General features: G+C 57.5%; 1 protein-coding gene across 2 annotated transcripts; it reads left to right on the plus strand.

The window, feature by feature from the left end:
- The first annotated feature begins 1,324 nt into the window (after positions 1 to 1,324).
- On the plus strand, positions 1,325 to 8,575 carry PTGER3 (prostaglandin E receptor 3). 2 transcript variants are annotated; one of them, XR_012057060.1, is made up of 3 exons: positions 1,325 to 2,226; positions 6,610 to 6,985; positions 7,164 to 8,575. XR_012057060.1 is itself a non-coding variant. In XM_030279017.4 (2 exons), the coding sequence occupies exons 1-2, from the start codon at positions 1,432 to 1,434 to the stop codon at positions 6,892 to 6,894; spliced, it is 1,080 nt and encodes a 359-aa protein (XP_030134877.3). In that variant the 5' UTR covers positions 1,331 to 1,431; the 3' UTR covers positions 6,895 to 8,575. The 2 variants fall into 2 exon arrangements, 1 of the variants encoding a protein (XP_030134877.3); XM_030279017.4 differs by having other exon boundaries at positions 1,331 to 2,226; positions 6,610 to 8,575.
- Positions 8,576 to 16,343: the final 7,768 nt, after the last annotated feature.

Consider the following 16,343-nt stretch of genomic DNA (forward strand, 5'->3'; position numbering starts at 1 on the left):
TGTGCTCGTGTGCTTTGTCTTGGGGACACTCAGATTCCTGTCACCTGCACCCACCCTGTCACCTGCACCCACCCTGATCCTCATCAGCTCACCTGGCCCATGGCTCCTATGTGTTCACATATTTGCAGTCCTTTCAGTCTTAAAAATTATTTTTAATTTCAGCAGCAAATGAGCTTTTACAACACTTCCAGGTGTTCCTACAGACTCATGGAATAACTCTTCCAGAGCTCTGGCAGCCACTGTGCCCATTCCCTGGGGATCTGGGCAGTGCCAGCACCCTCTGGGGGAAGAGCCTGTCCCAAAATCCAACCCAAACCCCCTGGCCCAGCCTAGGGCTGCTCCCTCACAGAATCACAGAATGATGAGGTTGGAAGAGACCTCTCAGAGCATCAAGCCCAGCCCATGCCCTGACACCTCACTAGACTACAGCCCCGAGTGCCATGGCCAGACTTTAAACACATCCAGAGATGGTGATTCCACCACCTCCCTGGGAAGACAATTCCTGCACTTTATTATTCTTTCCGTGAAAAATTTTTCCTAATATCCAACCTGTACCTTCCCTGATGTAGCTGAGGCCGTGTCCTCTGGTTCTGTCAGTGCTGCCCGGGGGCAGAGACCGACCCCACCTGTCTGCAGCCTCCCTTAGGGAGTTGTGGAGAGCAATGAGGGCACCTCTGAGCCTCCTCTTCTGCAGCTGAACAACCCCAGCTCCTTCAGACATTCCTCACAGGGCTGAACAGGCTGAACAACCCAGGCTGAGCACCCCCAGCTCCTTCAAATGTTCGTTGCCTCCTCTGGATGTGTTCAAGCATCTCAACGTCCACCCCAAACTGAGGGGCTAGAATTGGACACAGCACTCAAGGTGCAGTCTCACCAGTGCCGAGTACAGGGGAAGAATGAGCTCCCTGCTCCTGCTGGTCACACAATTCCTGATCCAGGTCAGGAGCCACTGGCCTTCTTGGCCACCAGGGCACACTGCTGGCTCTCCCCCTGTCCCTGTTCCTGGAGCAGATCCCAAACCTGGCAGGAGCTGTGCAGAGCCAGAAGGGCCCTGAGCCTCCTTTGCTCCAGGCTGAGCCCCCTCAGCTCCCTCAGGGATTCTCCAGTCCCTTCCCGGCTCCCTCAGGGATTCTCCAGTCCCTTCCCGGCTCCCTCAGGGATTCTCCAGCCCCTTCCCGGCTCCCCCAGCCTCTCCTGGGGCTCCAGACCCTTCTCAGCTCCGCCGTTCCCTCCCCAGCCCGGTCCCCGCTCCGTTCCCTCGCTCTGCCCGCTCCCGCTCCGCCTCTCCCGGCCCCGGGGCGGTCCCGCCCGTCCTTCATATAAAGCGGCCGCGCTGCCGCCGCCTCGGTGCCGGCTCCGTGTGGGACCCGGCGGTCGGTGCCCGCTGTGTGCCGCTCGGTGCCGCTCCATGCGGGAGCTGCCCGCTCCGGGATGAGCCCCTGGCAGCAGCGGCCGCCCAACGGCAGCGCGGCCGGGCCGGGCCCGCGGGGGAACGGCACGGGCCGGGCGGCGGAGCGCGGCAGCGCCGTGTCCGTGGCCATCCCGCTGACCATGATGCTGACGGGCGTGGCGGGCAACGCCCTGGCCATGCTGCTCGTGTCCCGCAGCTACCGCGCCAAGGGCAGCCGCAGGAAGCGCTCCTTCCTGCTGTGCATCGGCTCCCTGGCGCTCACCGACATGCTGGGCCAGCTGCTCACCAGCCCCGTCGTCATCTCCGTGTACCTGTCGGGCCGGCCCTGGGCGGCCATGGACCCCTCGGGCCGCCTCTGCGACTTCTTCGGCTTCAGCATGACGCTGTTCGGGCTGTGCCCGCTGCTGATCGCCAGCGCCATGGCGGTGGAGCGGGCTCTGGCCATCCGCGCCCCGCACTGGTACGCCAGCCACATCAGCCCGCGGGCCACCGAGCGCGGCCTGGCGGCCATCTGGGCGGCCGCCGCGGCCTTCGCGCTGCTGCCGCTGGCGGGGCTGGGCCGCTACGCGCTGCAGTGGCCCGGCACCTGGTGCTTCATCAGCGCGGCCGGCGGCAGCGCCTTCGCCGCCGCCTTCGCCGCGCTGGGGCTGCTGTCCCTGGCGGTCACCGCCGCCGGCAACCTGGCCACCATCGGGGCGCTGCTGGCCCGCTGCCGCGCCGGGCCCGGCTCCCGCTGGGGCCGCATCGCCACCGAGACGCTGCTGCAGCTGCTGGGCATCATGTGCGTGCTGGCCGCCTGCTGGGCCCCGCTGCTGGTAGGTGCGGCCGGCGGGACACCCCGGGCTGCCCATGCTCCGGGCAGCGGCCCGCGGGGAGGCGGCGGGGCAGAGCTCCGGGGACAGCCAGGGACAGCCCTCGGGACAGGGACACAGACACAGCCGGGGGTGCAGGGTGGGACGGGGGAGGCTCCGGGGCCAGCGCTCCTGGGGACAGCCAGGGACAGCCCTCGGGACAGGGACGGGGACAGGGACAGAGGCAGGGACAGGGACACGGACACGGACACGGACACGGACACCGACACGGACACGGACACCGACACGGACACCGACACGGACACGGACAGGGACAGGGACAGGGACGGGGACACAGCCGGGGCTGCAGGGAGTGGGACGGGGGAGGCGGCGGGGCCACCGCTCCGGGGACATCCAGGGACAGCCCTCGGGAGGGGACGGGACAGGGACAGGGACAGGGACAGGGACACAGCCGGGGGTGCAGAGTGGGACGGGGGAGGCTGTGGGGCCAGCGCTCCTGGGGACAGCCAGGGACTCCCCTCGGGAGGGGACAGGGACAGAGGCAGGGACAGGGACAGGGACAGGGACAGGGACACAGCCGGGGTGCAGGGAGTGGGACGGGGGAGGCGGCGGGGCCACCGCTTCTGGGACATCCAGGGACAGCCCTCCGGAGGGGACAGGGACACGGACAGGGACACGGACAGGGACACGGACACAGCCGGGGGCTGCAGGGAGCGGGACGGGGGAGGCTGCAGGGTCACCGCTCCTGGGACATCCAGGGACAGCCCTCGGGAGAGGACAGGGACACAGCCGGGAGTGCAGAGGGTGGGACGGGGGCAGGAGAGGAGCAGGAGAGGTCCCAGAGGAGAGCCGAGTGCAGGAAACCAGCTGCGGGAACCGGAGGTTAAAGGTTCCTGTGCAGAGGAGAAAAGGGGGATGTGAGGAGAGGTTCTGGGAGCAGGACGCTGCAGCCAGGTGGGGTTTAGGGGGCTTTTCTTTGCTCCCACCTTGCAGCAAAACTCCAAACTGTGTTTTCTGAGAAAACGGCAGCCCGCTGTGTTGGATTTACAGCAGCCTTCCGGGCTTGGCCAGCCGGCTCCTTAAGGATCTGTGCATTGCTTTCACTATTTTAGTATTCCTTCCTTAAGAACCCCTCCTCCCGGTGCAGGAGTGGGGGAGGCAGAATCCACATCTTTGCCGTGTGGGACCAGGGCACACCCGCGGGTCTGGAATCCCAAAAGGCTGGGTTATTCTAGCAAGGACTAGTAGGATTTTAGGAGAATTGGTTCTTGGGCTCTCTGAGCAGGGTGGGCTGAAGCTGGTTGAGGACATGCTGAGGTTGTGTGGAAGGTTCTTTGTGGCTGGAGAAGGAGTTCTCCTTTTGTCCTGTCACCCCTGAGGGTTCCACCAGCCTTGCAGCATGAGAGGAGAGCCCTGAGATGGGGGAAGCATTTCCTCCTCCCTCATAACCAGGTAAATCAGTGAGGAAGCAGGGATTCCACTTGGTGGTTTGTGCCCTGGGCATTTCTGTGGTTCCAGAGGCAGGAGTGAATTCAGCACAGTGAATTCCCACAGGCACAAGGGAATTCAGCAGCACTTCCCTTCCCTCGGCGCCAGCAGCACTTGGAGGTGTGGAACTTCTTCTGTGGAGTTCTCACAATCCAGACTCATGGCTGCAGGGGTTTTTTTATAAATGCATCTCCATTTTTATACATAAACCTCCATTTACACTCACCCCAGTTTGTTCTGTGCACCTCTGAAGTGCAGGTCAGGAATTAGAGACCAGATTTTTGGAGAAGTGACCACGGAGAATGCAAATGCCTTTTCAGTGAAAGCCAGCTCGTACCAATCACTTAACCCAAAGCAGCACTCAGCAGTTGTAAGAAACGGAGCTGAAATGGAAATCTGGTGCTTTATAGAGGAGTTTTTTTTGTTTCTGTGGTTTTTTAAAAGACATCTGAGTTTTGTAAGTGAGAACTAATGGATCCTGGCAGCTGCTGCTGTGAGGTAAACAACACCCTCACCACACACGGTATTTTTAGGGCTGATCTGTTGATGTAGACAACAAAATCAAATGTGATTTATCAGCAGAGGGGAAAGCTCTGACATTGTGGCTGTGCTCTGAAGGGCTCCTTGGAGTGTCCTGCATGTCTGGCTCTGTGCTGGCTTGGCAAGGAGGGAGGAGGGCAGACAGCAGTGCAGGAATTGTTTCCTTTTTCCGAGCACACAGGAGCTGGTTGGAGTCACACAGAACACCCCAGGCCAGTGTGGTGTTGCTGGTTTCCAGTTCACACTGACCTCTGTTTGTTTTGGAGCAGGTACTGAGAGGCCACAGGGAATGGCTTCCCAGAGGGCAGGCTTGGATGGGATATTGGGGAGGAATATTGGGATATTGGACACAGCCTGGGGCAGTGGGAGGTGTCCCTGCCAGGGCAGGGCTGGCACTGGGTGGGATCTGAGGTCCCAGACCAGTCTGGGATTGGGGATAGCCCCTGAGCTGCAGGAAGCAGAGAAATGAGCCGAGGTGAAACGGAGCAAGCTGTTCCTTGATTTCACAGAAACACCGCTGCAGCACAACCTGGAATTAGAACAATTTCAGAGTCCCAGGCTATTCCTTCCCAGAGTTGTTCCCAAGTTATTTAAAGCCAAAATGCCCAGAAGTTCTGCTGCTCTTCCTGTTAAAATAGTTCTGCTCCTTATCCCTCTGGCAGACAGAAATTACAGACGTATAAAACCACTCTCATGATAACTGTAAAGTTTTAACTGCTCTTGTTGAATAAATCCAATCATCAGCATTTTGAGCCAGATTTTTAATGGCATGAATGATGTTGACTTTATTCCACCTGATGTTGTTCCTCTGCCTTGTGCAGGCTTTTAATCCATTTAGAAGACCAATACAGGTCATGATAAACAATCTCTAATGATATCAAACAAACAAAATTTCCAGTAGAGCAGCTGTTGGCCAAACAACTACTCCCATAAAGGGCTCTTACGTAATAAAACCACAAATGAGCAGCAGTTTTGTGCCTGGGAAATGTATTTTTATTAGCCTGGTGGTTTTGGAGCTCCATCTGAAAAAGAGATGGCAGAGTCTGGACAGGGTCGGTGTGTGAAGAGCCAGGGAAGTGGTCAGGTTCTGGAATTGTGGTGCTCTAGCGGCTCCTGATGTGCTCTGGGTCTGTATCCATGATTTTACAAAGCTCTGCATCCCCGTTTTCCCAAGGCTCCATCCATGGCCACTTCTGTCAATGAAATGTCGTGGGTGGAATCCTCAGCTGCTTCTGTTTAAAGCCACAAAAACAATTCTCCTGTGCTGTCCATGCTGCCCTGCCCTCCAGCCTCAGCCCAGGCTTTCCAAGGTCAACAATGGTTAATTGATCTGGCACCCAGAATATCCCTCTGAGTGGAAAAACACTCCCTGGAGCCTCTGTGGCTCCGGCTGTCCCGGCCTGGGGGGACAGCAGCAGCCCAGCTGGGACCTTTGGGGTGACACAGCTCTGAGGAGCTTCCCGTGGGATGGCAGGTCGGGCTGGCTGGGTCCAAAGGCAGCACTGGCAGCGATTCCCGGCAGGCCTGGGGCTGTTCCCAGCCCTTCTGGGCCACACTGCCAGTTTATCTGGGGCTGGAAGGGCTGGGGGTGCCCCGGGGCAGCGCTGGGGTGCTCCATCTCCGTGGCACCAGAGCACACACGGCACAATGGACAGCCCCGTTCCACAGGGACCCCAGGCTTGGACAGCTGCACCTCCAAAGCATGCCAGGAAAGGTCTGAGAGCAGGAAAAGGGTCTGTGCAGGAAAGATCTGATAGCAGGAAAAGGGTCTGTGCAGGAAATATCTGAGAGCAGGAAAAGGGTATGTGCAGGAAAGATCTGAGAGCAGGAAAAGGGTCTGTCCAGGAAAGATTTGAAAGCAGGAAAAGGGTCTGTGCAGGAGAGGTCTGAGAGAAGAGTAAAGATCTGTGCAGGAAAGATCTGAGAGCAGGAAAAGGGTCTGTGCAGGAAAGATCTGAGAGAAGAATAAAAGTCTGTCCAAGAAAGATCTGAGAGCAGGAAAAGGGTCTGTGCAGGAAAGATCTGAGAGCAGGAAAAGGATCTGTTGAGCAAAATGAGGTGTTCAGGAAAACGAAGTGTTGAGCAAAATGAGGTGTTCACGAAAATGAGGTGTTCAGGAGCTGTCCCACAGAATCCCATAGAGGCTGGGGTTGGGAGGGACCCTAAACCCATCCAGTTCCAGGGGCAGGGACACCTTCCACCATCCCCATTCAGGAAAACAAAGTGTTCAGGAGCTGTCCTACAGAATCCCATAGAGGCTGGGGTTGGGAGGGACCCTAAACCCATCCAGTTCCAGGGACAGGGAGCCGTGGTGACCCCCAGCAGCCCCTGACCGTGTCCCTGTCCGTGTCCCCGCAGGTGACCATGCTGAGGATGGCGTGGGAGCCGGCGGGCGGGCGCTGCCGGGGCGGGCAGGGCTGGGCGCCGCGCAGGGAGTGCACCCTGCCGCTGACGGCCGTGCGCCTGGCCTCGCTCAACCAGATCCTGGACCCCTGGGTGTACCTGCTGCTGCGCCGCATGCTGCTGCACCAGTGCCGCCAGGCCGCCGGCGCCGTGTCCCGCTGCCCCAGCGCCGACTGCGGCCACCGGGACCGCGCCCTCAGCCTGGCCCAGGAGATCCGCCACACCGGCACCGCAGTCTGAGGGGACAGCACCGCCATGGCCTGGGGGGACAGCCGCCATGGGCTGAGGGGACATCCACCATGGCCTGAGGGGACATCACTGCAGCCTGAGGGTACAGCCACCATGGCCTGAGGGGACATCCACCATGGCCTGAGGGGGACAGCCGCCATGGCCTCTGAGGGGACATCCGCCATGGCCCCTGAGGCGATATCCACCATGGCCTGAGGGGACATCACTGCGGCCTGAGGGGACATCACTGCGGCCTGAGGGAACATCACTGCGGCCTGAAGGGACAGCCACCATGGCATGAGGGGACATCCCACAGCTCCGGGAGCTGTGGGCACCTGGAAACCCTGCTGGGAATCTGCTCCATGCTGGCAACCCCTCATGGTGTCACTGCTTGGAGCCAGAGTGCCAAATTCTCCCTGCAGGGTGCCAGAAGCGCAGGACAGGACACTCCATGGTCACGGTGGCTGAGCTGGGATGAGGGCACTCCATGGTCCCTGCAGAACGAGACAAGGACATTCCACGGTCACTGCAAACAGCATGAGGACATTCCACGGTCACTGCCACTCGTGGCTGAGCTGCAGAAGGAGATAAGAACATTCCATGGTCACTGCAGAACGAGATAAGAACATTCCATGGTCACTGCAGAACGGGATGAGGACATTCCACGGTCACTGCCACTCGTGGCTGAGCTTCAGAACGAGACAAGGACATTCCATGGTCACTGCAGAACGGGATGAGGACATTCCACGGTCACTGCCACTGAGGCTAGGCTGCAGAACGGGATGAGGAGATTCGTGGTCACTGCAGAACGGGTTGAGGACATCCCAAGGTCGCTGCCACTCATGGCTGAGATGAACAGTAGGAGGTCTTGTGAGCCTAAAGTAGAGCCTGAGGGGGTCTCTCTTGCTTTAAGGTGGAAAAAATTACTTTACGCAGATTCTAGAGATGGAATTACTGAAGGGACTCACTCCTAAGAATGTTTAATACTAACTTGGTCTCCTTCAGAGAGTCCTTCCTCCTTTTTTCTGGAAGGGCAAGGGGAGATAGGGAGAGAAACCACAGGAATAAGGGAGAAAAAAAAGAAATTTGATTGGATTTCAGTGTCTTAAAACTGAGCAGGGGTTGTAGCAATGATGGAACACCCATCCCCTCCGAGAACTCAGGCAGCACAAGTGTCCTGAGCCACGGGTGTGTCCTGATAAACACTCGTCCAGGTGGCAGCTGGAGGGAGCTTGAGGAGGATGAGCAGTTCCAATCCATTTGTGCCACATCTGAGGCTTATTTTTTAAAAAGCTGTGTCTTAACACATTTTCTTCACCCTTTTGGAGCGGACAGCCTCTCGTGTCTCCTGTTTTGTGGCCTTCGGGGTGAAGTTAAATGCAAATACAGTAAAATATACTTGATATTCCATGTGCCAGGTACTGTGGAATTCAGGGGTCTTACAGGCAAATGAAGTCCTGCATTTGCGAGGAATTTCTTGCACAAAACCTTTACTTTTACTCTTATTTAATTTGTTTATAAAAGTAACTCCTCAGCAAAGAATCTGTGCCTTCACTTTTGTTCTGCATTGTCTGATTCTTGTCCACGTAAATCTGGTTTTATCCGGGTGATGTCTGAGTCCAGTCTAAAAGCCAAGGTCTAGCTTTAATTGAAGACCCAGCCTAAAACCAATGGATTAAATGTCTTTTTTAGTCAGAGTTGCTGGACCTGCTCTGTGCTGAGCTACTCCTGGGTGTAAGAACTGCGGGTTCATCAGCGCTTCAGTTACTGGGTGGTGCTTTGAGGGAAAACAAAGGCTCCTTCTGCTTAAAAAAGTGCCTTGCTGGAGTCAGACTGGTTTGTTGGAATGACGTGGGGTGGAAAAAGCCCGTGGTGTGCAGAGGATCCCTGTTGTTCCCTCTGTGTACTTTTCCTTTGGGAAAGGGCTCAGCAGAGCCGCTCACTTGTGAAATATGTCAGGATGACCTCAGCTGCCTGCATCAGGCCTGGCCAGCACATTCCTGGCTCCGGGATGCTCTGGGATCAGGCTGGGATGGAGAGCAGCTCTGGGGGGAGCAGGGACCCACCCCTGTGATCCGCTCCTTTATAGGGAGAGCAGGGTGCTGCGTCTCTGAGCACCGTGGATCCCGCTGGGAAAACCAGGAATGTGACATCGGAAGGGTCCTCCAGCAGATTCAGGGCAGCTGATTCTTAACATCGGGGTGGAATCACTCCAGTTGACACAAAACAATGCCTTTTGTCATGAATGTTCACAGTGTTTGGGAGGGGAACTTCTGTCCCTCGGTGCTGGGGTAAAATGAGGAAGCTACTTCACCAAAATGGGGAGGGATGGGAACCTTGTCCAAATGGGAAGGGATGGGAACCTTGTCCGAATGGGAAGGGATGGGAGCTTTACCCAAATGGGGAGGGATGGGAGCCCCTGTTTGCTTACAGGAGAGGAGGAGTGGGAGCTCTGCCCTTCCTGAACGGGATCCAAGGAGCTGAAGTGCACCTGGAGCTTCCATTCCCATGTCCCTGGCACGGGCAGCTGTGTTGGTGGCGTGTTTCTGTGAAATGCCTTTTCAGCCTGCTCTCCTTGTTGTTCCTCTGCCTGAGGCACTCTGGGGGCTGCAGGGCACCTCCAGAAGATCCACCTGGAGATGATGGTTAGCCTGCAAGCCACTCCTGTGTGTCCCAAAGCCACTCCTGCGTGTCCCAAAGCCACTCCTGTGTGTCCCAAGCCACTCCTGCGTGTCCCAAAGCCACTCCTGTGTGTCCCAAAGCCACTCCTGTGTGTCCCAAAGCTGAGCGTGTTGGGTCAGTGAGAATAAAAGCCGGAGTGACCCTGGCTGGGGTTGCCAGGAGCTGCTGGAGGTGGGGCCAGAGCAGATCTTATCTGCCCACTGATCCAGGAACTACTGTGGGAGCTGCTCTGCTGGGAATTCCAGCCCAGGGATCCATTGGGGAGCACAGCTCCTGTACCCCAACCCCAAACCAGCCCAGGGATCCACTGGGGAGCACAGCTCCTGCACCCCAACCCCAATCCAGCCCAGGGATCCACTGGGGAGCACAGCTCCTGCACCCCAACCCCAAACCAGCCCAGGGATCCATTGGGAGCACAGCTCCTGCACCCCAACCCCAAACCAGCCCAGGGATCCATTGGGAGCACAGCTCCTGCACCCCAACCCCAACCCAGCCCAGGGATCCATTGGGGAGCACAGCTCCTGCACCCCAACCCCAAACCAGCCCAGGGATCCACTGGGGAGCACAGCACCTGCACCCCAACCCAGCCCAGGCTCTGCAGTATCCCAGCAGAGGTGAATCATCTGCAGCCCTCCCTGCCAAGGCTGTTCCCGTGTTTTTATCCCATTATTCCTATTATTTTACTGGGTTTTTTTGCATTTTGGGATTTTAACAGGAACTTTCTGAGCTCTGCAGGCAGGCTGACACAGGGCAGCAGCACTGGGATGGGCAGCCCAGCCCAGCCCAGCCCAGCCCAGCAGAATGGCAAATCCCTGGTTGCACGGGGTCTGAACTGCCACAGGAGTTCCAGACAGGCAAATCCCAGAATTCTGAGATTGGAAAAGCCCTCCCAGACCACTGAGTCCAACCAGTGACCGATCTCCAGCTTGTCCCCAGCCCAGAGCCCTGAGTGCCACATCCAGGCTTTCCCTGGACACCCCCAGGGATGGGCACGCCACAAAATCCCACATTAAATTTCCCAGGTGATGGAGGAACACCTTCTAGCCAGCCCAACCCCCACTGAACTGCTGGGTTTGAGTTTCCCTTTATCAGTTTGATCTCAGTTAAAAAAATATATATTTAAAAAAATTGGGGTTTGAAAATGAGCAGACCACAGGAGAGCTGTGAAGGCAGAGACAGAGCTGGGACCACGAAAGGCAAATCTCTTTGATCTTCAGCAGCAGCAGGAAGAGCCTGAGCTGATGGGTTTGGTTGCCCAGAGACAGCAGAAACTGCCCAGAATTGTGCTGCCAGGACAAACAAGAGGCACATCCTTCAAGATGGGCCAGGCTCTGCCCAGGGTTACAGGAGCCTTGGAGGGTTACAGGCTGGGCTGGGCTGGGAGGGAGCTTCAATCCGACCCAGTGCCACCCCTGCCATGGCAGGGACACCTCCCACTGTCCCAGCAGCTCCAGCCCCAGTGTCCAGCCTGGCCCTGGGCACTGCCAGGGATCCAGGGGCAGCCACAGCCGCTCTGGGAATTTATTCCAGGCTGCCCACCCTCACAAGGAGGAATTCCTGCCCAATATCCCGTCCATGCCTGTGTTACAAGTGTGTTTGCCAGGATCACACCCTGCTCCAGGTCCTTCAGGGAGTTTCCAGTGCCCTCCAGTCCCTTCCCTGGCACATTTCCCAGGCTGCTGAGGCTGCAGGACTGGCCAGGCGTGTCCAGGCTGGGCCCTGCAGCTCCCCGGGGCTCTCTGGGGCTGGCAGGGTTTAACAGGGGCTGGGCAGGGTTTAACAGGGCCTGGGTAGGGTCTAACAGGGCCTGGAAGGGTTTAAAAGGGGCTGGCAGTGTGCTGACAGGGTTTAACAGGGGCTGGCAGGGTTTAACAGGGGCTGGGTAGGGTTTAACAGGGGCTGGGTAGGGTTTAACAGGGCTGGGTAGGGTTTAACAGGGGCTGGGTAGGGTTTAACAGGGGCTGGGCAGGGTTTAACAGGGGCTGGCAGGGTTTAACAGGGCTGGGCAGGGTTTGCCAGGGGCTGGCAGGGTTTAACAGGAGCTGGCAGGGTTTAACAGGGGCTGGGTAGGGTTTAACAGGGGCTGGGCAGGGTTTAACAGGGGCTGGGCAGGGTTTAACAGGGCTGGGTAGGGTTTAACAGGGTCTGACAGGGTTTAACAGGGGCTGGGTAGGGTTTAACAGGGGCTGACAGGGTTTAACAGGGGCTGGGCAGGGTTTAACAGGGCTGGGTAGGGTTTAACAGGGGCTGGGTAGGGTTTAACAGGGGCTGGCAGGGTTTAACAGGGGCTGGCAGGGTTTAACAGGGGCTGACAGGGTTTAACAGGGGCTGGGCAGGGTTTAACAGGGGCTGGGCAGGGTTTAACAGGGCTGGGCAGGGTTTAACAGGGGCTGGGTAGGGTTTAACAGGGGCTGGGCAGGGTTTAACAGGGGCTGGGCAGGGTTTAACAGAGGCTGGGTAGGGTTTAACAGGGCTGGGCAGGGTTTAAGAGGGGCTGGGCAGGGTTTAACAGGGGCTGGCAGGGTTTAACAGGGGCTGACAGGGTTTAAGAGGGGCTGGGTAGGGTTTAACAGGGGCTGGGCAGGGTTTAACAGGGGCTGGTAGGGTTTAACAGGGGATGGGCAGTGTTTAAAAGGGGCTGGGTAGGGTTTAGCAGGGGTTGGCAGGGTTTAACAGGGTCCCACAGGAGCACAGCTCCCCCTGAGCCAGCCCTGCCCATCTGAGCCCGCCCTGGCTGGCCCAGCTCTGCCTTCCCTGGGAGCAGTTTGGGATTTTCAGGGATGAAGCCAAAAGCAGAGTTAATCCTGAGCCCAGCCAGGCTTGCAGCCAGACCCAGCAGCCCCAGCAGTGAGGGGGGCAGGAGCTGAGCCCCCCCTGCACTCCAGGCACAACATGAAAGAGCCGCCCTGAATAGGAAACATGTCAAATATTCCCAAATGCACTTTGTAAAAGACAATGTATTTATGTTTGGGGCTGCTTTGTTTGAAGAACCCATCGTGGCCGGGGATAGCAGCCCCGGTTATTTTGGTTTCTGTAAACACTGGCTGGACAGAGCTTACCCCCCTCCCCACACAGGCTGGCTGCTCTTGCATGCACCCATCAGGACACGTGAATTCTGCATTTCCAGCAGCTCTGGGGCTGGAGATGGGAGGAACTGTCCATCCCCACTTGGAGAGGCTGCCCAGCGGGGCTGTCATCCCCAGCACTTTGTGCTTTACGTGACAGCTTTAAACATTCAAACCAAAGGAAGGGTTTAGGGACCTGTAAATGGCACAACTTTAAACATTGAAACCAAAGGAAGGGCCTGTGTACCTGTAAATGGTACAATTTTAAACATTCAAACCAAAAGAAGGGCCTGGATACCTGTAAATGCCACAACTTTAAACATTTTAACCAAAGGAAGAGCCTGGGTACCTGTAAATGGCACAACTTTAAACATTTTAACCAAAGGAAGGGTTTAGGGACCTGTAAATGGCACAACTTTAAACATTTTAACCAAAGGAAGGGTCTGGGGACAAGGTGGGACCAGCCAAAGCCTGCCCTTCTCCTGTCCCTAAACTCCCAACCTGAGATCCCCAGGGAGTGTCCCCAGGATGTGTCCCTGGGGTGTCCCCGGGGTGTCCCTGGGGTGTCCCTGGGTGTCCCTGGGGTGTCCCTGGGGTGTCCCTGGGGTGTCCCCGGGGTGCCCAAGCAGGCCTTGCCCATGGTGCTGGGTTCCCTGCCTGCATCCCGACCTCGGTGCTGCCCTGGTGGGGACTGTCCCACCCCTCAGCGCTGGCAATTCCGAGCTCTGTTGTCTCTGAAGGAGGAACACAACACGGCAGGAGCCCCACGGCCTCTGCAGCCCCAGCTGCTCTCTCCTGACCAAACCAGCATTTAGCAATGCCTGGCACCCTGATGGCCTTTCCCTCCCAAAACACCGGGGTCAGCACCACCCCAAAAATGAAAGCTGTTCCCCACATCAGAGGGTTTGTGCAAGCATGACCCTGATTTCTGCGGGGCAGCAGACACGGGGTGCCAGGGGACATTGCCAGTCTGTTCCCAGCACCGCCTCTCAGGGGACTCAGCTGGATCCACCCGGGCGGGACCTTTCCCGGAATGGGATCGGCCACTGTTGGGAAAGGCTGGTGAGAGTGCGAGGGCTGCTGTGCCAGGGGGCTGGCATTCCAAGGATTGATGTTCCAGGGGCTGGATTTCCAAGGGCTGCTGTTCCAGGGCCTGGCATCCCAAGGGTTGGTGTTCCAGGGGCTGGCATTCCAGGATTGGTGTCCCCCAAGCCCCAGCCCCTGCTTTGGGGTGAGTCCCATGGGTGCTATTGTAAATGCAGGCGAACCCAATGGGGAGAAACGAGGATGTCTGACTCAATTCAGAAGGGTGAATTATTTCTTTATTATAACTGTGCTAAAATACATTAATATACTATAGAAAAGGAGGATACTCAAACTACACACTGACTCTAACACAACTCGTGACCCTCTCTGAGAGCCCAGCCCAGGTGGGTTGGATTGGCCACCAGGCTCAAACAATCCTCACCAGAATCCAACCAAGCAACACCCCAGGGAAACAATTCTCCAAACACATTCCACATGGGAAAACAAGGAGCAGAAATAGAAATTGTTTTCTCTTTCATTTCTCTCTGTGCTCAATGAAAAATCCTGAAAGAGAGAGAGATGTGCTGCCACAGGTGCTGCTGGTCCCTGCTGACCCTGTGGGGATTTACTGCAGCAGGTGACACCTGCCAGGGCACCTGGGCACAGCAGGGCTGTGGGAGTGACCCTGCAGCTCCCTGGGGTTGGATTTGCAGTTGCAGCCGTCTGTGGCTGTGTCCTGCCTGAGGACACGGGGTTCCTCTGGCCTGGGAGCTGTGCTGAAATCCTGGAGAGCTTTCCCAAGGTCCTGGCAGGCTCCAGCAGGGCGGGTTGTGCAATGCAGGGACATCTCTCGCTGTGTGTGTGCAGGAGGGCACGGCTCGCTGCCCCTGCTGCTGTCCTGGCACATGGATCCAGGTGGGCTCTGCCAGCCCAGGGTGGGAGCCCAGCACATCCCTCTGGCTGCTCCAGACCCTGGCAGGGGCTCACAGACCCTGGCACAAAGTCACAAACACCTGTGGCTGCGATTTTGGCCTGTGGAAAAAGCTGCCAGCTCTGTGTGAGGAGTTACAAACCACAAGGGTTTGAGTTAGTGTAACACAGGGTGAAAAAGTAGAATTTTGGGGCTTTTTAGAATGAGGTTCAGGGGGCAAGATGGAGGGATTTGGGTGTGTCCTGCCCTTCTTCTCCTCCTCCTTGCCCTCCATGCCTTGCTGTGCTGGTGACACTTTTCTGTTGGTTTAAGGACAGACACACTGCCCAACATAAATGACAGATATTGGCACGTTACTGTAAACATGGCACAGGCAGTTTTTGGTATAAAATGCAAACCCCACCCTGAGGCTGAGCCCAGGGAAGGGAGTTCAGGGGCACCCCGGCCATCACTGGGAGCACTGGGAGCACTGGGAAGGGCAGGAATGGGGACAGACAGGGCTTGGCCCCCTCTGTGCACACCCCATGCCTCAGCCCCGGCTCCTGCAGAGCCCCTGGTGGCACCAGACCCACAGGGGAGAGCTGGGGCTGCCCCTGGATCCCTGGCAGTGCCCAAGGTTGGACACTGGGGCTGGAGCTCCTGGGGCAGTGGGAGATGTCCCTGCCAGGGCAGGATGGCACTGGGTGGGATTTAATCTCCCTCCCAACCCAACCCAGTCTGACATTCCGGGATTCTGTGCCCTCCCACCTTTTGATTTCCCTTCTCATTCCCAGGGTTTGCACACCCCTGCCATGGGTGGGGTCCCGAGGGGGGCTGAGGCTGCCTGGGGGGCCCTGCTGGCTCTGGAGTTGGGGTTTGTGGTGGATTTGGAGGGTTGGGATCACCGGGATCTCTGGGATCTCCGGGGCTGGAGCAGGACCCTGCACAGGGCAGGGAGGGGGCGAGGCTGGGCCCCCCGAGCCCCCCTTGGGCAGCCTCCCCTGGTCCTGCCCCCACTGAGCTCTGGGGACCCCAACACCCCAGAAAGTGCTCTGGGAATGGGCTGGGGGGGTGGGTGCAATCCCTGCCTGTCCCTGTCACGTTTTAAGGCATGACTTCAGCAGCAATTCCCATTTTCATGCAGCTCCAGCGCCGTTCCCAGCAGGCTGGGAGTCCTGGGAGCTGCTCCTGGCAGGGACACGGGGACAGCCCAGCCCCAGGGCTGCACCTTGCCTGGCCCAGCAGGATCGTGGAGCACTGTAAATTAAGCACAAGAGCCACAATTTATTCCTTTTTTGGGAAGCTTCTATGTCTCCTCCAAAACATCCCCGTTGCAAATCCTCCCCCTCCGAAGGCAGAGGGGAACCCAGCCCGTGAGGGCTGAGCCCGAGGCAGCAGAGAGTTTATTTCTGTTTTGCTCACTATTTATGGGTGTTTTTAATTAACTTTTTTAATGTTACTTAATACCCACGTATGTTTAATTTCCTTGAGCTCCCAGTGAGGCTCTCCAAGGCAGAGCAGCCCAGTGGTTCCCAGCTGGATCGACAGCCACAAAATGCCCTTCCCTGCCTTATTCTGTGCCCACGCTGAAAAAAACTCTGAAAAAGGATGGTTTTGTCCCAATCTCACCTGTTTTTCCCTTTTTCCCTTAGTCTCAAGTGGCTGCTGAGAGCTGGGTGAGCTTGTTCCCGGTGCCACTGCTGGGAGCTGCAGCCATTCCCTGGGAGCAGCAGCAGAATTCCCTCCCTCCCACAGCACCCACGGCCCAAAGCCACTCG

Source organism: Taeniopygia guttata, chromosome 8, assembly GCF_048771995.1.
Source record: "Taeniopygia guttata chromosome 8, bTaeGut7.mat, whole genome shotgun sequence".
In the NCBI taxonomy this organism is placed as follows: Eukaryota; Metazoa; Chordata; class Aves; order Passeriformes; family Estrildidae; genus Taeniopygia; species Taeniopygia guttata.